Source organism: Mytilus galloprovincialis, chromosome 13 (assembly GCF_965363235.1).
Source record: "Mytilus galloprovincialis chromosome 13, xbMytGall1.hap1.1, whole genome shotgun sequence".
In the NCBI taxonomy this organism is placed as follows: Eukaryota; Metazoa; Mollusca; class Bivalvia; order Mytilida; family Mytilidae; genus Mytilus; species Mytilus galloprovincialis.
The window spans coordinates 25,949,322-25,974,124 of NC_134850.1; the positions used below are offsets into that span (position 1 = coordinate 25,949,322).

At 32.0% G+C, this 24,803-nt stretch overlaps 1 protein-coding gene across 4 annotated transcripts in view; it reads left to right on the forward strand.

Moving 5' to 3' along the window:
- The window catches only part of LOC143056828 (uncharacterized), a 48,499-nt gene extending 24,247 nt beyond the window's left edge, over positions 1-24,252 (forward strand). For 2 of the 4 annotated variants that reach the window (XM_076229993.1, XM_076229992.1), the window contains exons 4-7: positions 3,605-3,724; positions 6,148-6,177; positions 21,584-21,715; positions 22,395-24,252. In XM_076229993.1, the coding sequence (XP_076086108.1) occupies positions 3,605-3,724; positions 6,148-6,177; positions 21,584-21,715; positions 22,395-23,353 (1,241 nt within the window). In that variant the 3' untranslated portion in view covers positions 23,354-24,252. The remainder of the gene's footprint in view (positions 1-3,604; positions 3,725-6,147; positions 6,178-21,583; positions 21,716-22,394) is intronic. The other 2 variants (XM_076229994.1, XM_076229995.1) reach the window with 2 other exon arrangements.
- Positions 24,253-24,803: the final 551 nt, after the last annotated feature.

Here is a 24,803-nt window from a genome sequence, read left to right on the forward strand (position 1 = left end):
GCTTAACTGTCACAGATTTGTTGAAATAATTAAACACTTCATGATATTCTGATTTCTGAACCGTTTGTATCCATGTCAATGTAGCATGCTGTATTTCATTAACGGTTAATTCCGACAATGTTCTATCACTCCGTGTTAACTTACAGTTTTGTATAAATCTCATCACATAGGCTGTAACACGTATTAATGTCTTCAAACTGCTATAACGTTCGATATCCATAATCTTATGTATGCCAAATTCTTGACGTTTCTGAGATGTGAGTAAGACGTGCTGTTTTTCTGAGGTTTCATTAGTGGGAATCTCCATTATATTCTCGTTTTCAACAATTTCGTTTCCACTCCATGTTGGCCATTGTGTTTTGTCTGTTATCCACTCGGGTCCATGAAACCATAATCTGTTGTTTATGAATTTCGTTCCTGTTATGCCTCTAGTTAATAAATCTGCAGGATTTGCATCCGTCGGACAATAACGCCATTTTTGATTTTCATTTGACTCCTTAATTTCCTTGACTCTGTTTGCGACAAACTTTTTGAGTGGTTTTGTTGATTGAAGCCATTTCAAAACGATCTGACTGTCACACCAGAAGTTGATTTGTAAGTTTCCAATATGTAGATGTTGAATAAGATGTTTCGTAAGTCGAGCCCCTAAAAGGGCAGCCATCAGTTCAAGATTAGGTAGAGTGACACTTTTCAATGGGGCAACTCGATTCTTTGCCATTACTAATGCAGACTCCTTTTCTGTGACAAGATACGCACAGGTTCCATAATCTAGTTGACTTGAATCTGTGAAAATATGTAATTCTGCTGTTTCAATGTCCGTTATTCCTGAACACTCAAAATAACATCTAGGAATCTCAATGTTCATTGCAAATTGTAGATCTTTGGTTAAATCACTCCATGTTGATTCGATTTCTTTTGGTAAAGGGCAGTCCCATGCAAACTTTTCTTTCCACAACAATTGCATTAACATCTCTGTTCTGACGGTGACGGGGCTAAGCAGACCTATCGGATCATAAATGTTTGAAGATTGTTTTAAGATCTCACGTTTTGGTATTTTGTACGATACTTGAGGTTAATTGACTCACCGAGTCCTGAGGTGTACTTGATCTCAACTCCAAATCACATTCTTTGTAGCGGCGACTATTAATGTCTATATGCTGATTAAATTCGTCTGCATCCAAAATTTCCTGTTCCACACTTTCTGCATCCAAGGAATCCAATATTTCAGCGTCTAGTTTCTGCAAAAGTTCATGTTTCCGTTCAAGGTTTTCAATGGCACTATGAATGTCCTGTCGGGTGATCTCTCCTTCGTTGATTTTCTCGTCAGTTTTGTGAATCTGTCTGGTTACGGCGCTTCTGTGGCCTCCTCTCACTGCTTTCAGCTTATCCATCGGTCACGGTACCAATATGTAAGATGCAATGATGCTAGGGTTAGTACTTCGCTTTTGTAGGCAATAAAAAGACGTTGTGTTGCTTTCAATTCTATAATTCAATTCGCCCATACAAGTTTGCGTTACAATAACGTTACGTCAACAATAGTAACGTTGGGTACGTTTGAACAAGGTCGAGAATCTTTGATACATATATATCTATTTACAATGGAAGTTTTTGAAAAGTGGCCCGAACGTTGTGAGCATCGAATTTTGCAATAGAAATACTAGTCAGTACCACAAGATTTTAATAAAACAGCCAGTGCAGGACTCGCACGAACGGCAGATTAAAATAGAGGGGCGATATTCTGAAGCGGTTTTTTTAATCATTGGTCACTCAAGTTTAGAAAGAAAGGGGAAAAAATCCAAATCAATACCGACCAATCACAAACGTTGTTGCAAAATTGACCTTAAGGAGTCAAAGAATTTCCCATGATGCAATTATTGCATATAAATATAAAACTATTATACCAATTGAATAAAAAATATTGCATGCAAATGATTTTTTATACCAATTGAATAAAAAATATTGCATTTGAATGAAAATTATACCATTTGAATGAAAAATTATACCATTTGAATGGAAAATTATACCATTTGAATAAAAAATATTGCATTTAAATTTTAAAATATACCATTTAGATGAAAAATTATACCATTTAAATAAAAAATATTGCATCTAAATGAAAAAAATATACCAATCAAATGAAAAAATATTGCATTTAAATAAAGAAATATACCAATTAAATATAAAATATTGCATTTAAATGAAAAATGTCGAATTTTTGCAACCAATACCATGCCATATTCATCAAATCAAACGAATAGATCTGTAAAAATAATTTGGTTGTGGATACCATCTCCTTGGTATCATTTGTTACTTTTATTGTAAAAATTCATAGAAAAGCTTTACCAGTGTGACAAAAGAGGGACGAAAGATACCAAAAGGACAGTCAAACTCATAAATCTAAAACAAACTGACAACGCCATGGCTAAAAATGAAAAAGACAAACAAACAACAGCACACATGACACAACATAGAAAACTAAAGAATAAACAACACGAACCCCATCAAAAAACTAGGGGTGATCTCAGGTTCTCCGGAAGGGTAAGCAGATCCTGCTTCACATGTGGCACCCGTCGTGTTGCTTATGTGATAACAAATCCGGTAAATAGTCTAAGTCAGCTAGGATACTTTGTTATACAAATAAAGCTTGCAATCAAATTAAATTATTAGAGCACAAACTGAAAGACTTTTCTTTGTATTTAGTTCTGATTTTTTTTTAGATTCATACAAATTTTTGCTTCGTTTTTCATTTCTTTTTCTTTTCTTTTTATTCTTTTTATTATTATTTTTTATTTCATTTTATTGTTTTTGTGATTGCAAATGTTGTCAAATATTTTCCGACAATTGTTTTATAAGTTACTAATTAGTAAGCACATATATATGTGATTCGAAAAGCCAAGCTATTTATATTCACATGTAAATATTCTGTGACTTCTCCCGATTATTGTGTCAATTAAAGAAAAATAAAAATGAAATGCTTTCATCTTTTTGATACATTTTAACATGTTTGGTTAAATTACAAAAATTACAAATAATATAGGTAATTTAGACTTTTTTCAATTTAGAGTTTAAGGCCATATAGTGGGAGATATTAGCAGGCAAAATCGAGAGAATTGTGCAAATGGTGATACAAGCATAAAAATCACCATAAAGCATCATTATTATATACTTTTTAAGAAGCAACTGCAGGCCATTAAAAAAAAATCATTTTTTCAAGATGGCCACGGCCTTTTAATAAAATGGCTGTTTTTACAGTTTGAAAATACTAATTTTTTTCTGGAATACTTTTATTTGACCTTCTTTTAGTTAAAAACAGCTATCAAGTTTGGTAACTACCTTCCTTTCATGTGAAAAATTTACTAGAAACGAATATTTGACATATCCAGGGTTTGCGCATGCGCGAAAATGTATCAAAATTCATTAAAAAAAACATTTGAACTATTTACTATAAAATTAGTGTTTTGGGATTTTCAATGATCTTATGATTTGGTTTGATAACAATTTTCAAGGTTATGATACACATGATTTAACAATTATAGACAACTACTTGATAAAATTGTTGACTGTCTGATTATTTCTGAGACCAAATTAGACTCTTCTTTTAAAGACCTCTTATTTGAAGTCGATGGGTATAAACTACAGCGAAGAGACCGTACTGACCATGGAGGAGGTTTAGCTACTTTCATGCGAGCTGACATACCAGCCAGAAGAAGACTTGACATTGAATGTAAGACTCTTGAAAACATTGTATATGAGATTACTCTTGATAAAACTAAATGGTTAATTTATGCTATTTATCGTCCACCATCAATGGCGAATAATATTTTTTATGACTCCATAAATATACTATTAGATAAAGGTTCCAAATTTATAGAAAATTATATGGTTATTGGTGATCTTAACTATGATTTTATGGTTAAAAACAAATCACAAATACTGGAGGATATATGTGACATTTTTGATCTGTCAAATATAGTGAAAAAACCTACATGCTATATGAAAGGGTATGAACCATCACTTGTAGATGTTATTCTTACAAACAGAACAACTCTTTGTTTCAAAACACTGAATTTTAACACTGGTGTTAGTGATTGTCATCATATGATATCTACTTTTATAAAAGGTCATACACCTAATTGTGTAAACAGTAAGACACAATACAGACGTTTTAAATCTTTTAACATGTTTAATGTTGATAATTATATTAATGATCTTGATAATATAAATTTTTTACATGATTCAGATGAATGTATAGATGATATAAATTTGGTATATAATGATTTTAAAACAAAAGTCTCTAGTGTGATAAATTGTCATGCACCAATGAAATACAGATACCCTCGAAAAAACTCAGTACCATATATGAACAGAGAACTAAGAAAAGCTATTTTTCACAAACAAATGCTGAGAACAAAATTTGAAAAATACAAAACAAGCAAAACTTGGGAAGCATATAGAAGACAAAGAAATATGGTCACAAAATTAAAAAGAAAATCAGTGAACATTTATTTTCAAGAAAGATGTGCTGAAGGACAAAAATCAAAACACTTTTATAGCACAGTCAAACCATTTTTATCTAAAAAAATCTACCTGTAGCCAACAAAAAATTGTACTTGTGGATGATAATAAAATTTTAAACGACACTAAAGATGTCTGTGACAACTTTAATACTTTTTTTGTTAATGTTGCCAATGACATAGGCAAAGGTACTATTTTTGAAGAAAAAACACATTCGAGTATTTTAAAAATTAAATCTCACATACAACATGATAAACCTTTTGATTTTAAACCTATACATGTTGACACAGTAAACAAACTTGTGAAAAAGATCAATATAAAAAAAGCTACTAGCGTAGATCAAATATCATCTAAACTACTACGAGCTGGTGTACCAGTACTCAACAAACACATAACAACATTAATAAATAACACCATAGAATCCAGTGAGTTTCCCAACAGACTCAAAGAAGCTCAGGTTGTACCATTACATAAAAAGAATGATCCACTGGATAAAAAGAATTATAGACCTGTGAGCATTTTACCAACAATTTCAAAAGTCTATGAAATGGTTATGTCTGACCAGTTAACTGAATTTTTTGAGAACATATTTCATGCTTTTTTATGTGCATTCAGAAAAGGTCATGGATGTCAGACAACTTTGCTGAGACTCCTTGAGGATTGGAAAACAGCTTTGGATAATAATATGTATGTGGCAGCTATTCTTATGGATCTTTCGAAAGCTTTTGACTGTTTACCTCATGATATTCTTTTAAGTAAATTATCTGCCTACGGTCTTTCTTCTAAATCAGTGAAATTACTTCAAAATTATCTTACAGATCGTAGGCAACAAATCAAACTTCAGGGAGTACTCAGCAGTTGGGCTGACATCCAGAAAGGGGTACCCCAAGGCTCAATCCTGGGGCCCCTATTATTTAATATTTTTTATAAACGACATATTTTATTTTATTGAACATGGTACCTTGTATAATTATGCAGATGACAATACTCTGTCTTATGCTGACAATGATTTTGAAAATTTATTATGTACACTCGAAAGAGAAAGTGCTGTTTTAATTGACTGGTTCAGATTTAATTGTATGCAGGCAAATCCTGACAAATTTCAAGCCATTGCAGTTGGAAATAAAACATTTGCAAAAAAGCCTGTTTTTAATATACAGTCAGCAAAAATATCCTGTGATGAGATTGTCAAACTTTTGGGTATTGATATTGACTATCAACTTAATTTCAATCACCACATTAAAAATATTTGTCGTAAAGCATCCCAACAACTGAATGTTTTAAAGCGCATTGGCTGCTACCTTACTAAATTGAATAAACTGACAATTTTCCACACATTTATTTTATCTAATTTTAATTTTTGTCCTTTGGCATGGCATTTTTGCAACAAAAATAACACCACCAAATTGGAAAAAAATCAGGAAAGGTCTTTACGATTTATATATGAAGACTATGTTAGTTCATATGATGAACTACTTTTACGAGCAAAGGTTCCATCACTGAAAATAAGACGTATGCGTAACATGGCTATTGAGTGTTTTAAAATTTTATATAAATTGTCACCACCATGCTTACATGATTTAGTTGTTTTGAAAGACTGTAAATATAATTTTAGATATTCTAATATTGTAGATATACCTAGGGTCCGAACAACAACCTATGGTAAGAACTCTTTTAAATACACAGCTGCTGTTTTATGGAATGATCTACCTGATGATTTTAGAAAAATTGCTAATTTTAGTCAGTTCAAAAATATTTTAAAGTCATGGAATGGAAATGACTGTAAGTGCACAGTTTGTGCAGACTTTTAGTTTATATATTATGAAAATTTATTTACAATCTAGATCATATCCCATTTTTTCAATTTTTTATGCTAAGCATTTTTACCAGCTTTTATGCCTAGTTTACACTTATATGCTTTTAGCCTTAATACCTAGCTTATGCTTATATTCTGCTTTTAGTGCTTCATTTTTGTGCTGTGATATTTATTGCATGTGTACTATATTATGTATTGTATTGTTATAAATGTTGTACTGTTAAATAATGTCTCATATGTCGGTTAAAAGCTCATTAGAGCTTATGTTTGTCTATGTTTTATATACCATGCCGACTCTAAATAAAGCTTATTTATTTATTATTTAAAGATCGATTTTTATGTGCTACCAGGGCACACTGGTATAAATCGTAGTTCATTTCATTACTCTAAAAATCGAGGATCTTGTAGAGCTGTTCAAGTAAGTGTAACATCTATCATGCCACTGTTTGAAAACAAGCCCATTCAGTTGCAATAATCAGGTATTCAATGGATAAGGCGAAAATTGTGATCAATAGTAACGACAGATCAGTCACTTTATTATCGGCTATTCAATGGGAATTGCCTGATTTGTACGGAGAAGATAAGTTTATCGTCATGTGAGGTGGATTGCACATTGACTTGTTATAAAATTCTGGGTGATATATTTCGTAATTGCGGATGGACATCTCTCCTCACCAAAACCAATATTGCAACACCTAGAACGGCTGATTCTTTGTATGTATGTTCAAATGTACCTAGGACTAGACACGAGCATCAGATGACTGTATGTGATTTGCTTGAATTGTATATATCGGCATAAGAAAGCTTAACACAGAAACTATAATCATTTCATGACTTTGTGACGTTCAATGATTTGATAGACTGATGTAAGGATTCGAAATAAAGTCATCTAGACCACAGTTTAATTCCTGGCGTTCAATTATAAAATAAGAACTTCTTGTGAATTTGGTAGTATGCTCATTTCATGAGTCAGATGTTGTACAAACAGCCCATATGAAGCATGATGCCGTATTTATCTAGGTCTTGATCGTGTAAATTATTCTCGATCGTTACCGACCTTCTCCGATATATGGCTTCCCTTCTCTAACATCACCCACAGGTGGCAATTGATTTTGGAAATGATAATTTCACTGTAAGTAAGACCAGAAAATATTTTTCTTATAGCACAATTGATCAGGCAAAAAAACAGAATAATCATAGGTTTAAAAAAATCAGGTGCTGGCCATCAAAAATTTTCATTTTTTCAAGATGGCCACCGATCATTTTGCAAATGGCGTCATATCCAATTGGCTACATTTCGAAAATCCTTGAAAGCTGTGTTATAGGTATAATCCAATGTAAGTTTTGATAAAACGTAAATAACAGTTCCTGAACTACGACAAAACAACACATAAATGACAAAAAAAAAAGTGACTTCCGGTTCCAAAATGGCGGCAAAAATTTTGAAAATGTATTTTTTTTATAATTTCTATCAACTAGTAACAAGTGATATCACATTCTTTGTTAAGTTAACATGCCTAGTTTTGATAGATAGACAGGTTGGTTATCTTATAATTATCTGACAGTAGCCAATACAAAAATCCGTACAAGGAAGGACAGAACGGCAGCATTTACAGTTGTCAACACAGCTGGATTTTTTGCCTTCGCATTTCATTAGTTCCTGACAGGACAGCCGAAGACGTCCTTTTTGGTTTCCGATTGTCATCGATTTTTTTCTTTCATCCAACCCCAGTGTTCATGACTTGGTACATGTATCTGTCGAATACATAATTCAGGTTGTCCTCTTTGATATGCTTTTCTGTGAATGTGGTCCGATAAAAAACTCTTGTAGGCGGAACTGCATCAAAATGCCGCTGTTCTCTGGGTAACAATTTACATCATGCCTATTTAACAGCAAATTTTGATGTTGTTCTGTCATACATGATGCAAACAAATGCTTTTATGATGTCCATGTATGTGTCCTTATACTTCAGCGAAGAAAAAAAAGTCCCTTACATCTGGAAATACTTCTCATGTCATCCAAACTGACCTAAAAGTGCGAGGTTTGGCATGCCACAAAACCAGGTTCAACCCACCATTTTTTCCTTTAAAAATGCCCTGTACCAAGTCAGGAATATGGTCATTGTTATATTATAGTTCGTTTCTGTGTGTGTTACATTATAACGTTGTGTCGTTTGTTTTCTCTTATTTTTTAGTGTAAATTCACATTGAGATAAGACGTGTCACGGTACTTGTCTATCCCAAATTCATGTATTTGGTTTTGATGTTATATATATATGTTATATTTGTTATTCTCGTGGGATTTTGTCTATATGTGTTACATTTTAGTGTTATGTCGTTGTTCTCCTCTTATATCTAATGCGTTTCCCTCGGTTTTGGTTTGTTATCCCGATTTTGTTTTTTGTCCATGGATTTATGAGTTTTGAACAGCGGTATACTACTGTTGCCTTTATCTATTCCCTTTTACACGAAAATCCAATAAAGTATCACATCCATTCAATGCATGAACGAAGAGCAGAGTAGCTACACGGGGACCAAACGCATATTTATGTCACGTACAGGAAGCAAGCCGAACATGGACAAACATTCGTGTATCTGCTTCTCCATGATTATAATTACAAGGGGTAGCTGGAAAGTATTCTTATTTGTCTCTAAAGAAGCAATTCTGTCGGCAAAAAACTTGAAAAATTTCCTTTCATTGTCATGTTCACAGAGAAAACTACTCCAGTCCCCTGGTGTTCTACTAGAACCAACACCTTTCCGTCTAGCACAAGAACCTTGCTTTTGTCTTGTCACAAATAGCCTTTAAATTATTCATTTAGTAAGCATCAAATACAATGTCTACTCTTGAATACTTATCGATGCAAGATTTTGTGTAAGGCAGTATGACATCATTTGCAAAATCATCAATTATTGTTGCCCAACAAGGTGACCTGGAATAAACCATTGTTGCCCCACCAACGATATATGCGTCAGAATTTGGATCAGCTAATCGCAAAATGTTTCAATTATACCCATTTGCACCGATTTAATACCACTGTTTAAAGTGACATCCTGAGCCAAAACGGAGGAGCAATAAGTTATCAAAGGTACCAGGATTATAATTTTAAAAACACGAATACCAGACTAAGATTTGTACGCGAAACACGTCTTGCGTCTTCGAAACTCTCATCAGTGACGCATACAAAAAAGGTTGAAAAGCCATATAGCATATGAAGAAGAATATCATTGTCTAACCAATATTCCGACAGGTTTTGCGCTCCGATAATCTATTCATCAGGTAGAAAATCGGGATAATCTTGCCCTGACTACAGATGCATCGATGAGATTAAAAAGAACGTAAAAGCTTCAGTCGACGGTAGCTAGATCCAAAGGAGATTTCTTTTTATAAAACAGTTCTTTAGAGAATACCAAGAATATATAGGAAGTTGTGGTATGAGTGCCAATGAGACAACTCTCCATCCAAGTAACAATTTATAAAAGTAAACCATTGTAGGTCAAGGTACGGCATTCAACGCGGAGCCTTGGCTCACACCGAACAGCAAGCTATAAAGGGCCCCAAAAAATACTAGTATAAAACCATTCAAGCGGGAAAACCAACGATCTAATATAAGACCTTGATGATAAATATTCCGCATTAACTTCATTGGACTGACGTAAAACAAAATGTTTCATTTTCAGTAAAAGCCTTATTAAGAAGATTGATGTATTTGTTTCAACTCACTTATAACAGGGTGTACATGAAAACAACGGAATCATGTTGTTAACTTTGAGGTGTTTAAATAATTGAAATCACAGACACAATGAAAAATTATAGATAACATTATACTTGCCGCTTTTTGTTCATTATGTTTCATCATGCAATAGAGTGCATAACCCTTTACGTTTATTATATCTCTTTAAACCTTTCAGATATAGCATTTATGTGCATACAATAAAGTTTCATATAATTATGCAGAGCCTAGATAAATTCAAAAGAAATATCGTATTACAATGATTTTCTGAAAATCGAATTACAACTATTTTCTGAAAATCGTAGTAAGTTTTAAATATCTTGAAACAGACATTTTTAATTCATTGCTTATTTTAATATGGGTAAGCTATTGTTAGCATTAAACTTGATTGATGAATAAATGCACTTATACTGATTTGCTTATTACGTTATTACCACTATTAACGTGAGTTTGTTCTACAGAATGTATTCAATAAAGAGATTGGTACTTATTTTAATGTATAAACGATCTAGAACCATGTTATACTCCTTTCATGTTACTTGTAAATTTTGAATAAAATTAACTTATTTTTGAAAAAATATTTCTACATGATACATTGTATATAGAGAAAAGGTAACAGTGATTTATTCGAGAATCTGTTTGCTTAGACAGAATACAACACTATATATATTTGAAAGTTAAACTAGCCATACTTCATTTTGAAAAAAGTAAAAGACAATGTTTGATTCCTTATGACAAGATTGTTATTTTCTCTACGAATAAAGGTTAGCTGACTTTGGCATAAGCATCGATTTCAACAGAATAAATTGAAAAAGAATTAAGAATATGACTTTGTAAGATTAATAAACGGACTATTGAGTAGTAATTTGTTATTAGAAATTGTTTTGGTTTAATATTGTCAAATCAACCCAATAACTTCGCGGCTACATTTTTGTCATGAAAGCCACAGTATAAAACCTCTGCTTTAAGTGAAAAAAGAGTAAACTCACAATAACATTGAAAAAAAATACCAAAATTCAAAAGGGAAACCCTAATAAAATGGCAAAATCAAAAGTTCCAACACATCATATTCTTGACTTGGTACAGACATTTTCTTATGTCGAAAATGGTGGATGAAACCTGATTTTATAGCTAGCTAAACCTCTCATTTGTATGAGAGTCGCATCATATTCCATTACATTGACAACGATGCGTGAACAAAACAAATCGACATAAGTAAAAATGTCAAAAATTGGGTTACAGCATTTAACCTTTTTTTTTTGTTAATCTAAATCACAATAAAAACAACAAATATTTAACAAAGAAGCACAAAATGGCATTTATTAAATCAAATCAAATGAATAGATCTGAAAAACTTATTTGGTTGTGGATACCATCTCCACGGTATCATTTGCTATTTTTATTGTAAAAATTCATACAAAAGCTAATTATATAAACCAGTGTGGCAACAGTAAGCTAGGATACTTTGTTATACAAATAAAGCTTGAAATGAAATTAAATTATCATAGCACAAACTTTAAGACTCTATTTATATTTGCTTCTAATTATTTTTGTCTTGTTTTTTTTTTTTTTTTAGTTTCTAATAAATTGCCTGCTTGTTTTTCTCTCTTTTTTTTTTTTTTTTTAATTATTATTCCTTTTTTTTTTTTATTTTTTTTATTTTTTTTTTTTTTTGTGATTGCAAATGTTTTCAAATATATTCGGACAATTGTTTTATAAATAAGTAAGCAGATGAGTGATTCGAATAGCCAATATATTTACATATTCACATGTGAATTTTTTTCTGACTACCCCTTATTATTGTATCATATGATATTAAAAAAAAATGCAATGCTTACATCTTTTGGATACATTTTAATATATTTGGTTAAATTACATGAACACCAACTAATATAGGTAATTTAAAGTTTAATGTAATTCAATGTATAAAGTATTTTGGTTAAATATAAGATGCGTTTTTTGGGTTTTTTTTTTCATTTACCAATTATCTATCACCATTAATGTTCACTAATTCATGTCAACGAACTAATCACAAACCAACAAGTATCTTATCCTACGCGTTGTTTACGTACTAATTAGTGCTAAAAAAAAACAGATAAACAAGATTATTGTTTATATGCATCATCTCTTTGATTGTTGTTTTTTTTTTTTGCTATTCTTGTTTGCTTGAATTAACATTGAGGGGCTTGTGCATCCATTGTTACCAATGGTGCACATACTTTTCAATTAAATCAATAATGGCATTCTGCTATTATCATGTCATATCTCGTCATTCTTGTAAACTGCGTCCCATTTGAAATATATAAGCCTTGTACCAACGGTTTTCTATCATTAAAATATTGATTCAATACACTTTCATTCAAATGCAATGGACATTTGAACAGAATCTAAATAATTTCACAGAACTTCCGTGTTTCAGTTTCCGAAAAATCGATGTCAAAGCTACCTTTAAAAAGATGTCATCAAGGTAACAAATTACGATCATATCAAAGAAAAATCAATTTTTGGAACCTGCATCATTTCACAATACGACTAGTTGTAAAACAGAGGGTTAAATAAGGAAATTATTATTCATGTTCCACTTTATATGCATACTTCTTCTTGGATTGCCAGAATGGGGATAATAACTTCAAAATGGGTAAAATAGATTTCCTGGCCGTTGTAACTTTTCGAAAATTATAAATGTTTTCTTTTACTTTTTAAACTGGTGTGATATGCAACTCATGGGTTTCGAAATACACTTTTTAGCAGAGAAAAATAAAATTTAACTGACGAAAGATTTTTGACACTTTTTAAACACTATAGTGTCTATTTCAGTTGATTTATTTGTTTATGTGTAAGATTTTTACTGATTTAGTCATTAAAAACACTCCGGTTCAAGCTATGTCATTTTTTTATATTTCCTGTTTACAAAACTTTGAATTTTTCGAAAAACTAAGGATTTTCTTGTCACAGTAATAGATAAACTTAGCCGTATTTGGCACAATTTTTTGATATTTTGGATCCTCAATGCTCTTCAACTTCGTACTTGTTTGGCTTTATAAATATTTTGATATGAGCGTCACTGATGAGTCTTATGTAGACGAAACGCGTGTCTGGCGTGCTAAATTATAATCCTGGTACCTTTGATAACTAATTATATATGAAAAGTCTATCAAATATGCAAAAAAATATTCTTTTCAGATGGTTTTTGTCAAAAATGAAAGTGGCCATCTGTGGTCATCCTCAACATTTATATATGTTGTGTATTATCATCAAATACTACTTACATTTCAATATTAAAAATGAACCCAAATGCGGCCATTTTCATTGAAGACGGAAACCGTCAAAAATTTAACTAAAATGCTGAAATTGTGATTTCAGTAAAAGAGGGGCGAAAGATACCAAAGGGACAGTCAAACTCATAAATCTAAAACAAACTGACAACGCCATGGCTAAAAATGAAAAGGACAAACAAACAACAGCACACACGACACAACATGAAAAGGACAAACAAACAGTAATTTAGCATGAGTTAATGATGCTGGTACCCGATATATGTGCATTGTATTGTCAAAAACAACCCATATTTATGTAGCAGAAGCATCCTACTTTCTAATAAATAACAAACAGTTAACATTTTAACAATTTTGTAAAACTGCTATATTTTGGGGCCAAAATGGGTCTTACTGAACCTATTCCTTTGTTATAGATGTGAACTAATAAATGAATTTGAATAAAAATGAATATATAAAAAATGTGAGGTGCACGGCTATTTGATATTCTGGAAGGGGGAGAAGAAAGTTAATTTTCAATTACACATTTCTTTCCTGAATTTTGTGTTGCAGACTATTCATTTTCACCATGTCCTGCACAATAGTTATCAAAGGTACCAGGATTATAATTTAGTACGCCAGACGCACGTTTCGTCTACATAAGACTCATCAGTGACAAGTTACCAGCAGTCATTGTTATTCGTTCTATTAGTTCTTCTGCCATCCTGCCAACAAAAAATTTAAAAGGTTGCCCATAAAAAAAGCAAGTGTAGTAAATGCAATTTTTCAATTCAACAAATTCAGAAACGAGAACCTGATGTTTCAACTGCATACACATACTCTTCGATTTATTGGCATCTAGAGTATCAACTATTATTTTATAGCATCTAACAGTTCCGTTTACATCAAGAGTCACCGTCCTTGATTTTTGTTTGTATGATTTACACATCCTAGCGTATATACCGCTATGCCATAAGTCGCTTTTAGCTGAATGCGGCTATTCGATTGGTACACAATAGTATTTGGAATCACCTAAAAATGTTTCAAGAAGGGGAAAAGACTAATGCAAATAATGCTTTATAAACTTGATGTACCAAAAGCGCCTTCAAGCTGTCTAGTTTACCATCACACAGAACATAAACTAACATAAAAATATAAAAGCCCATTATGTATCGATAGCTTAATATCCAAGGATCAAAGTCATAGACTGGCATCTTAACCAAAAATAATAAGACAAAATACAAACAACACAGATGACTTATAATTTTAAAATTGATATGACGAATCCCATCAAAATCTATAATATACAAGAATGCACTGTAGGAGCGAGCAGTTGATGATGTATTAGTAGTACCTGTCATATTGCTCAACAACTATGCTGAAGGTATATGTTATGTGTACTATTATTTGTCTGTTTGTCTTTTTCTTTTTTAGTCATGGCGTTGTCAGTTTATTTTCGATTTATGAGTTTGACTGTCCCTCTGGTATATTTCGTCCCTCTTTTATCTTTAACTTACTTTTTTCAGAGTAAAAATAAATCATATTCGATTCGCAAATAATCTAATATTTTCCGACTTGTATCTAAAACTTTTCTGTCTTTGAAAAAAATTACTTTTTTCAATTATGTATTGTAATTCAAAGGAATAATGCCTAAAATTTAACAAAATGAGAAGAATGAAATCCTTCAGGTTGAAAAGGATTTGAACGATAAGTTATTCAAACTATGACCTATAATAGTTTACTTTTATAAATTGTGACTTGGATGAAGAATTGTCTCATTGGCACTCATACCACATTTTCTTATATTTATGTATTATCTCTTTATCTATGTGTATAATCCTATTGTAATGACTGTCCTCACGATAAGGCAAATTTGGCATATGTTGTGCATGTGTTTCAACACACTAGCGAATTGTCTGCAGTTCTAATTATTGTTTCATATTCCTTTATAAGTGATGAATTGAATGAGTGTGTATTAGTATTGTGAATAATGTATTGAGATTATGTGTGCATAGCATGGCGAGATTAACCTGTCAACGCATCTGAACACTTTGGATTGAGTGCAATCATTAATAGTTATCTCACAAGAACGCGGTGTGTCAGTGTAAGATCACCCCGATGGCCGGAGGCCAGAGGCTGATCTAACAGTGACACACCAAGTCCGAGTGGAATAACTATTTTACATCCAAGCTGTTTTAGATTAGACAAAAAAACATTTATAATTCATAAAATCTAGCTTAGAACGCCACACAACCATTATAATATACTTTATATATTACTATATGATGTATACCCTTTAGGCACTGGCTACGGTTACATGGAAATGTAACAATAATAAAAAATATTATTGTTACATTGAAGACTAATTGCCGGAATGCAAAGTTGGGTGAGGAAACGATTAATTACAAATGTAACAATAATTACTAAGGCTACGGTTACATTACGTTATTGTTACATGAAAAACAGCAATGTACGCTAGATTGATTAAACTTAAATCTTCTATAGTTGTATTGCTTCATTCTTTCATATGTACTGAACAATACTTGTAATTTAATACTGATAAATTATAAAATATTATTATTCAACAAATGGTGTACAGCTTGAATAGTTTTACTACGTATTAATGGTTTTTATGTTCTTAAAGATACTACTCAAGATTAGGAGTGTGACTGTCGAAGGCGAAAAATATAGTTCAATGGTTTCACTTTTTTAAAGTATTTAACTGCACACCTACACTTATTACTGTCATTATACTTTGGACCAATTTTGTTTATGGTGAAAAAAATAAAACTTGGGATGCGTTTTAAACGAAACTGAAACAATATCAAGACATACATTTCATAAAGCATAAGCATAAAGCATAAAAGATTTATTTAAAGTCGGTTATACATATAACAATACAACATAAGCGCTGTAGAGCTTTTATCCGACATACATACAGCTTTATAACTTGACGCAAATTGATAATTAAAAGCAAAGTTTGCTAACTGTAACTTAAATACTAAGAAATTCTGTATGTACACGTATCCGTGGAGGACGTAATTTCGTTCATCAAAAATGTGTCGGACTTTCAAAACAACTTACTGGATTTGTAGAAATTGTCATTGTAAATAAAAATTTACAGTAAATAAATTGTATGTTATAAATGTATGTAATAAATGTCCTCAACTTTTATTATTTAGTACATATTACTAGTCCCATCGTACATTGCTTTTTTTTCATGTAACAATAACGCAATGTAACCGTAGCCTCAATAATTATTGTCACATTCGTAATTAAACAGGTCCTTACCCAACCATGCATTCCGGCATTTATTCTCCAATGTAACAATAATATTTTTATTATTGTTACATTTCCATGTAACCGTAGCCAGTGCCTACCCTTTATGACCCCGGAACACGATCAGTAGATATCAAACAATGTCAACTCGCCCCACTTGCCAATCGGCCCACATTGTATCGCCACTTTATAAAAAAAATCGCCCAACTCTTGTTTACCGACTGGCCCCACTTTTGAAAAAGTGTAAAATCAAATTGAACAATCAGTCTGACAACTCACTTATTAACGGAAAAGGTTTAAACTCCACTGAATAAAGGTCTGCCAACTCGCCCCACTTATAAAAAGATCTTGCTTCTTTTAAGTATGTTAAATTACTGTAAGTTCGTATTCAGTCGTCCTGGTGTAGTGGTATGTGTCGTGGCTTGATATGCTAAAGGTCTTGAGTTCGAATCCCAGCATATACGCTGGATCTTTTCTATCTGAATTTTGATAGATAGTCTTTTCCGTATAATTAATTATAAGTTTTATAGTGGATTTGACATTCCCGCCAAAATGTTACAGAACAAAGGAAAGCATGCATAACAAAGAAACTGAAACTGGAGTGATCTGTTTGGGGTGATCCGGCTCAGATCACCCCTGTTAGAACAAAGGAGCTGGAATGTAATTTCGGTGGTGTTTTTTTTTTTTTGTCTTCTAAAATTTAACATTGTTAAACTACTTGTACACTATCTTTATCATTTTTTGTTCATGCTAATAAATGAGTTGAAGGTATCTTATGTTGAAAAAATTTGTATTCAAAACCGTGCATTGAGAAATGATAAACTAAACTTATGTCATGTTTAAAACCCTGACCTTTTATCGGTATTTTACATCATTGAATGTTTTGATATAAATGTTATTCACCGTATTTACCTGTTCAGAGCAGTATCTTTTTGTATTTCTTACATTTAATTATTTATTGTCGATTCGTCTTTCTTTTCTTCAAAAATGTTGAGCCGTTGGATATTTTTGCTTTATGGTTACCTACATCATTTGCATAGCTTAATTTTTTAATGCATTTTATTAATGTATGTATTTAATGGAACGTTATCCCAGTTACGAATGCACAATATAGAAAGAAAGCAAGCAAGCTAACCAAAGTCTTGCTATACATGCATTAGAAAAAAAGCTGTAATTAAGAATGTTAAACCATAATTTCACAAGAGATCCTTATAATTTAATTTTTTTTAAACTGTTCGTAGGAAGATTATAGACTTTGTTCATTAATATTCTATATCAAAAATAGCACATGCTTGTTATCAAGAATTGACTCTACGTCTACACTTTAATTTTGTTGTCTATGAAATGCAATTCTATGAGACTGCCATACACATGAGACGTTTAGCTAGCTATAAAAACATTTTTTATCTACCATGTTCTACATAAACAAATGCTTGTTCCAAGTCAGAATTTGAGTGTTGTTTTTCATTCGTTTAATGTGCTTGAGCTTTTGAATGTGTCATTTAAGAAAGCACTTTGCATTCTAACTTTTCATTTGAGCTAGGGTTTTTGGGGTGTTTTTTTTTAGTTATTTTACTTTTTATGGTTTCATGGAGTTAGAATATTCGACTGACGTAAAACAAAATATTTAATTTTAAATAAAAGCCTCCTTAAATTTGGGGGGTTAAATAGCAATTTAAATTAGATACACAATGACTACGTGTTAAAGAAATAATCACATTGTGTCCATTCTGTTGAATCAATAGAGTTCAAAACACTTTATATATTAGGCCGTGTTCACACCAAATTCCATGTACACTAAACTTGTTTACAATTAGTTTCATATACTGGACATTGGTTTCACATTAAATTAGTTCACATCTATACACCTTGTTTAATTACCTGTACATAAGATTTGTTCACACTTGTAAACTCGATGTCATTTAAATGTTCAGCAGTAAGGCAACGACCATTTGTCTTCAAATCGGGGGGGGGGGGGGGGCGGGGGGGGGGGGGTATATTCCGAACCCCAATTGGATAAAAAAAAATCTGATTCTACAGATGTTAAAAAAAATCTGAATCAAGAGTTTCCCCATACATTATAGTGTTAAAATAATTACCAGCATCGAAAAAAAAAAAACGGAAAAAACATTTGCGCGGAAAAACTTCTGACTCAGATAAATAAACAGCCCCACCCCCACTTTTGAAGTTAAGTGGTTGCTTCTTAATGAAAGCCAATTTGATGATTTGCAGTAGTTTAAAGATACTAAAGATATCTCGATTAAACGTAGGCTGCAACAGCGTGCTTACAGACGAAGAAGAAGGATATATTAGGGATCACTATATTTCTATCTTTTCTGTTTGTTCAAATGGTATTTCTTCTCCAAGGAGTATTTGACAAAGGGAGGGGGTAATGTTTTTTTAAATTTATTTTTAAGTCTAATTTAATGGATCCGAAATACTAGACAAAAAATACATTTACCTCACACTTTTTGAGTAATGCATTTGTGAGTGAATCGTTGTTTGAGTAAAGACCAGTGGCAAATATTTCTGTGTAAGTCAAGTCGATTCGGAAAGACCTTAATTTTCAAAAGAGTTATGTGTTCGGCAATGATGCTGCTTTGAGTCTGGATAAGGGCTACGTTAAGTTTTTCTAAACAAACAAATAAATTAAAGAACTTTATTAATAATTGTTATAAATATCAATTTTATTCAAACACTGTTTCTTCCTTAAATATACACGGTGAAACTAATGTTTTAAATGCCTAGTGTTGTGTACACTTAATCTACACAAGGCCTACATCGAGTATCAACTGCATGTAGACAAAACATGATTTACACTACATGTTAACATTGAGTTTTATCAATTGGGACGTAATTTAGTTTAGTTTACGTGTAAGTTACACTTACACAACACCGAGTTTAGGTCAATGTGAACACGGCCTTAGTCTATCCCTTTAAACATATTTATGCAGAGCAATGATTAAAAGAAGTATCGTATTACATTTATTTTCTGAAAATCGTTTCCGAAAATAAAGATTTTCAGAAAATTGATGTGATACGATACTTTTTTTAATCCTTGTTGTTAGGTTTACATACTTTGAAATGGACGTTCTTAATTCATTGCTGTTATTAGACTCGCTTCAATATGGGTAAGATACAGAGGCGGATTTAGGCCCCCCCCCCTTTTGGGAAAACATTTGGTTGCTTATATAGAAAATCATTGAAGTGTGACTGGAGCGGGCCCCCTCTTAGGTCAGTCAGTGGGACCCCACTTATGAAAATTTCTGGATCCGCCACTGAGATACTGTAGACATAAAACTGAATCGAATAATATATGCACTTAAAGAGGCTAAGCTATGAAACCAGGTTTTATCCCCCAATTTTCTACATAAGACAATGCCTGTACCAAGATAGGAATATGACAGTTGTTATCCATTCCTTTGGTGTGTTTGAGGTTTTGATTTTGCAATTTGATTACGGACTTTCCGTTTTGGATTTTCCTCGGAGTTCGGTATTTTTGTTATTTTCCTTTAAACCGATCTGTCTATTAGCCTCCACTATTACCAGACTCTATACAATAAACAGATTGTTATTTTTTTAATGTTTAAACGATCAAGAATCATTTCCTACTCCTTTTTATGTGATTTGTAAATCCTGTTATCTATGATGAATTAGTTTTTGACAAAATATTTCCATATTGAATATAGAAAAAAGGAATAGTGCGGCATTAAAACATCTGTTTGTTCAGACAAGTTATAGTAATATGTATTTGAAATACCTCCAACTAGCCATCTTCAAAAACATAAGACAATGCATAATTATTTATGAAAAGTTGGATGTTTTTATGTCCCACCTACGATAGTAGAGGGGCATTATGTTTTCTGGTCTGTGCCTCCTTTCGTCCGTCCTTGCGTCCGTTCGCTTCAGGTTAAAGGTTTTGGTCAAGGTAGTTTTTGATGAAGTTGAAGTCCAATCAACTTAAAACCTAGTAAACATGTTATTATCTTTCTTATTTTAATGCCAAATTAAGGTTTTGACCCTAATTTCACGGTCCACTGAACATAAAAAATGATAGTGCGAGTGGGGCATCCGTGTACTATGGACACATTCTTGTTCTTTATTGTTATTAGATAATATCTAACAGTGGCATAAACTTCGGCTTCAACAGCAATAATTTAATTTTGGATGTAACGCGTCTTCTGATTGGCTGACGTTATTTTGTTATGAGCCCATAGACATAATTTAGGCTATGCGCGTTATTCAGTGTGCACCAAATTTTTTATGTTATTTCTTCATAGACAGAAAAAATATGACAGTCATTCCTTAAATAATTAATTGTAGATAAATAAGTTAAAAATGAAGTAGAGTATTTGTTTGTTTTACGAAAACAGACTTTTTTCCATTTCCATTCTCAATTTTATTTTGAATAATAATTCGTCATTGGTAATTGTTTTTGTTCAATATAATCAAAATAGCCACAAAAAAACTTGGCTGATAATTGTTTTTCAATCAAAAACACACATTTTGGTACAGAAGCATGCAACCTATAACATGTATAATGGGACCTCTTTTGGGATGATAACACATGTGCTCGAAATATTCAAATATCTGAAATAGTGTATCTGCTGATATTCATATTAATATGAAGATCACATGGCCGACGGCAGTCTTCGGATGTCATGGGACTAGTTGAAAAGATGGTTTTGAGTAAAAAAATATGTTGATTTTTCACAGTTGTATGCATTGCTTGTGTTTCTAATAAAAACATTAAAATTCTTACATGCGTGTTTCTATGTTTCAAGTCGAATTTGAGAGTTTTAATCTTTGCAGTAGATATGATACTTGCAGCTAGCTTATGCTTAAGATCAGTTAGTATAATGAAGTCAACGAATTTGAATTAATGTGTATCATACATACACGTATATTATTACTCGTGTTATATATAATTTATACCACAAAAAATAACTGCTGTTTCATATTGTCTCTCTTTTCAATTTTTTCAGGTTCAGGTAGTTCTAAAACAAAACCCAGGGGGGAATTAGGTGACAACATGGTACCTGAACAATCGACGACAGATCATAATAATCATACCGTAAAACTATCTACTCCAATTACTGCTACTGCTCAGACGACAAGTAAGCTTTCCATAGTAATGGATCGATTATCTTCTTTGTGTTTTGATTCAATCAGATGCACGTGTATATCAGGACGTTTTAACTTTAGTCTATTCAAAGGTTGAATATATGATTTGTCTCACAATTTCGCGTCAGTTGGTCGTAAATCATTGTTATTTTTCTCTTCTCTGATTTTTTGTGATCACATGCATTACATATATTTTGTTACACATATCTATTGTATATATTTCAAAAATATCACAGCCTTAAAATATTTAGTTTTGTTGTATTTCTGTTCATTCTGTAATTGAGTGAGCGCAAAACCCATGCTGCGGCTTCTACTTATTGCAAATTAAACAGAGGTTGAGATTATACACCTAATTGCTATTTTGTTCACCATTACTTTAAATTATAAATGTTCCAGTAAATATTATGAAATTAAATGTCCTCTCCGTTTACTCCACGGTAAAAGTTGTTGTATAAAGGTAGGATATCCAAACAAACATTTCTTTGATAACAGTAAAACAAAATCATAAACGCTTCGAATGTTCAAATTCTTTAATTTATGACCAGTAACTCGTAAGACAGATATTGCATGCATTATTATTTTAATTTCTATTCAAATATGCTACTGTCATAATTTAAAAAAAATCATAGTTATAAATCAATGTAGAGTGTATGTTTTGCTTTTTACTTGCAGCAATTCAAACTGCAGTTGACGGGGGGGAAAGCAAACATACAAAACCACGTAGAAAAAATGTGTTGGACACCATAGCAAGAAAGCCAAGTGGATCTGATACCTACAACATCGAAGGTGTCAGTGCAAACGACATTTTGAAATTTGTTATCACAACCTTTGAAAATGGCTGCACATTTGAAGATTTCTCATTACAATGTGATCTTTTCCCTTCTTCTGTAGATATTCCACGGTGGTTTGAAAGTCATGCAATGCAATTTCATATTTTCAAAAACAACGAAAAGATAGAATACATCTTACCATATGTTAAAACCGCTGGCATTTGTACTCAATATAACAATCCACATGTTCCTGGTAAATGTAATCGTGACAACTGTCGCTTCTTACACGTTTGTCGTCGGTTCGTAAGACACATATACTGCAATTTCAAAGGTTGCAGGCTCGTTCACGATTTTACAAATCCGGACAGTAGCCGACTCATAGCACAATTTGGATTAGATAATTTTAGCGAAAACCAAATTAAAAGAATCCTTAATAATCAATTCCCATCCATCTGTTGGGACTATAATTTTAACGAAAAATGCAAAGTTGGTACGAAGAAATGTGTCAATTTGCATTTATGTGGTTCATATAAATTCGGAAAATGTGAAGAGCCATGCAAATTCAAACGAACTCACAAACTCAATAAAGATCATAACAAACGGATTCTCAGAGCATTTGAGATGATGAACTGGCCAGCAGAAAAAGTCTTGAAAAACATCTACGTTCCACCGAAAAGAGTTCCCAGTTGTCCGAGTAATGCTAAAGGTGACTCGGATCATAACAAAAACATTGACGACGATGATGACGATTTATATAAAGGAAGCGATTTTATTGACATGGATGAGAGTTTGGTTCCACCGAAGGCTGATAGTAGTGATGACAACTCAGATGAAGACGAATCGGATGAACTTTCTATTTGATGATTATTTTATGAATTTATTGATGTTATTTCTTCATAAACAGAAAAAATATAAGTCATTCCTTATAATTTAATTCTAACTTCTATTTTGAGCTGGAGTAACTCATGTCAAAAAACAATAGATGGTCACATCAGAAAATCATGTATATGAGCTGATAGACAAAACAGTGTCAGCCAATCATAATACACGTTACATTCAAAATTTAATTATTATGAAGTGTGCTTTGTATTTTTTGCTGTCATAGTATACAAATCCTTGCTGCCATCGAACACCATTTTGTTTTGTTATTCATTTTAGCTTATTATATTTTGTTCTCCCGAATAATTATTTTGTTTCCGTTTCCCTCATGTAGCTCGTTTGCTGTTGCAGTGCTTATGTATCATTGTCTTTTAAATATTCTGAGTTGAGCGTTCCTTGGTATGATGTTAAATCCAGAAAGTGCTTTGTACTCCCAATGATTTGTATAATCTAACTATACAAATCCTTGATACTCCTGAAATTGATAAAGTGTTGTTTTATTAATTGTTTTTCTATGTGTTGTATCGTGATGTTTTATCGTTTATCACAAATGTAATTTCTTGTGTCCCTATATGTTTATCTCTTTGAATCTTGTACTTTTTAATTTTTATATTTATTTTCTTAGTTTCCTAACATTATGCTTTTATCACATGACGTTTACTCTCAATAATTTAACATGATTAAGTGGTCAATACATACTTGTTTGCAATAGGTTTTTCATGTAATGTTAATATAGACAGTTTTATAAAAAAAAAATGAGTAAAGTGTCGTGTAATTATTTAGTTGCCTTATTAGTTAATGGTGTAATGTGAATATTGAATAATACATGTTGATTTTTCACTTTATAATATGTTGCACAATAAACAAGATGTACTTACAAATCGTCTTAGTCGTTTAGAAAGATACAAGTTCTCATTAGATAAATTTATACAAAATATCTAACGATAAGTGAACAGTTATGGATACCTTAACTGGTAGTTGCATTTTTACTCAAAATAAATTAAAAATAACGGTTAAATTCACTGCGGATCAATTTGCCTTCGATGTATAAACAAGTTAAATGTTTCATTTTTGCATGTATTTTTTTTTCTCTATTTTCTATTGGTCTTCAAATATAATCAAGAGGCAAATAGAGTTCAACTAACAGTCTTCACAGTTTTCTCTGTGCATCAAGCAGGTGTATGAAGAATTGCGCTGATGAAAATGCGCAAACTCTTCTGAATCAGTTTAATTATTTTTCATTATGATTAACTGATGAGTCTCTTGTATTCTGGCGAACACAATTACAAGCCTGGTATCTTTGATGAAGTTTTTTTCTCTAACCAGTTATTTACTGAATAGACCTGTATACATCTTCTATCAATTTGTATTTTGTTTTTCTTAAAGATCCTAAATAATTTCTACAAGTGTGACATTAGAAAGCTTTGATACG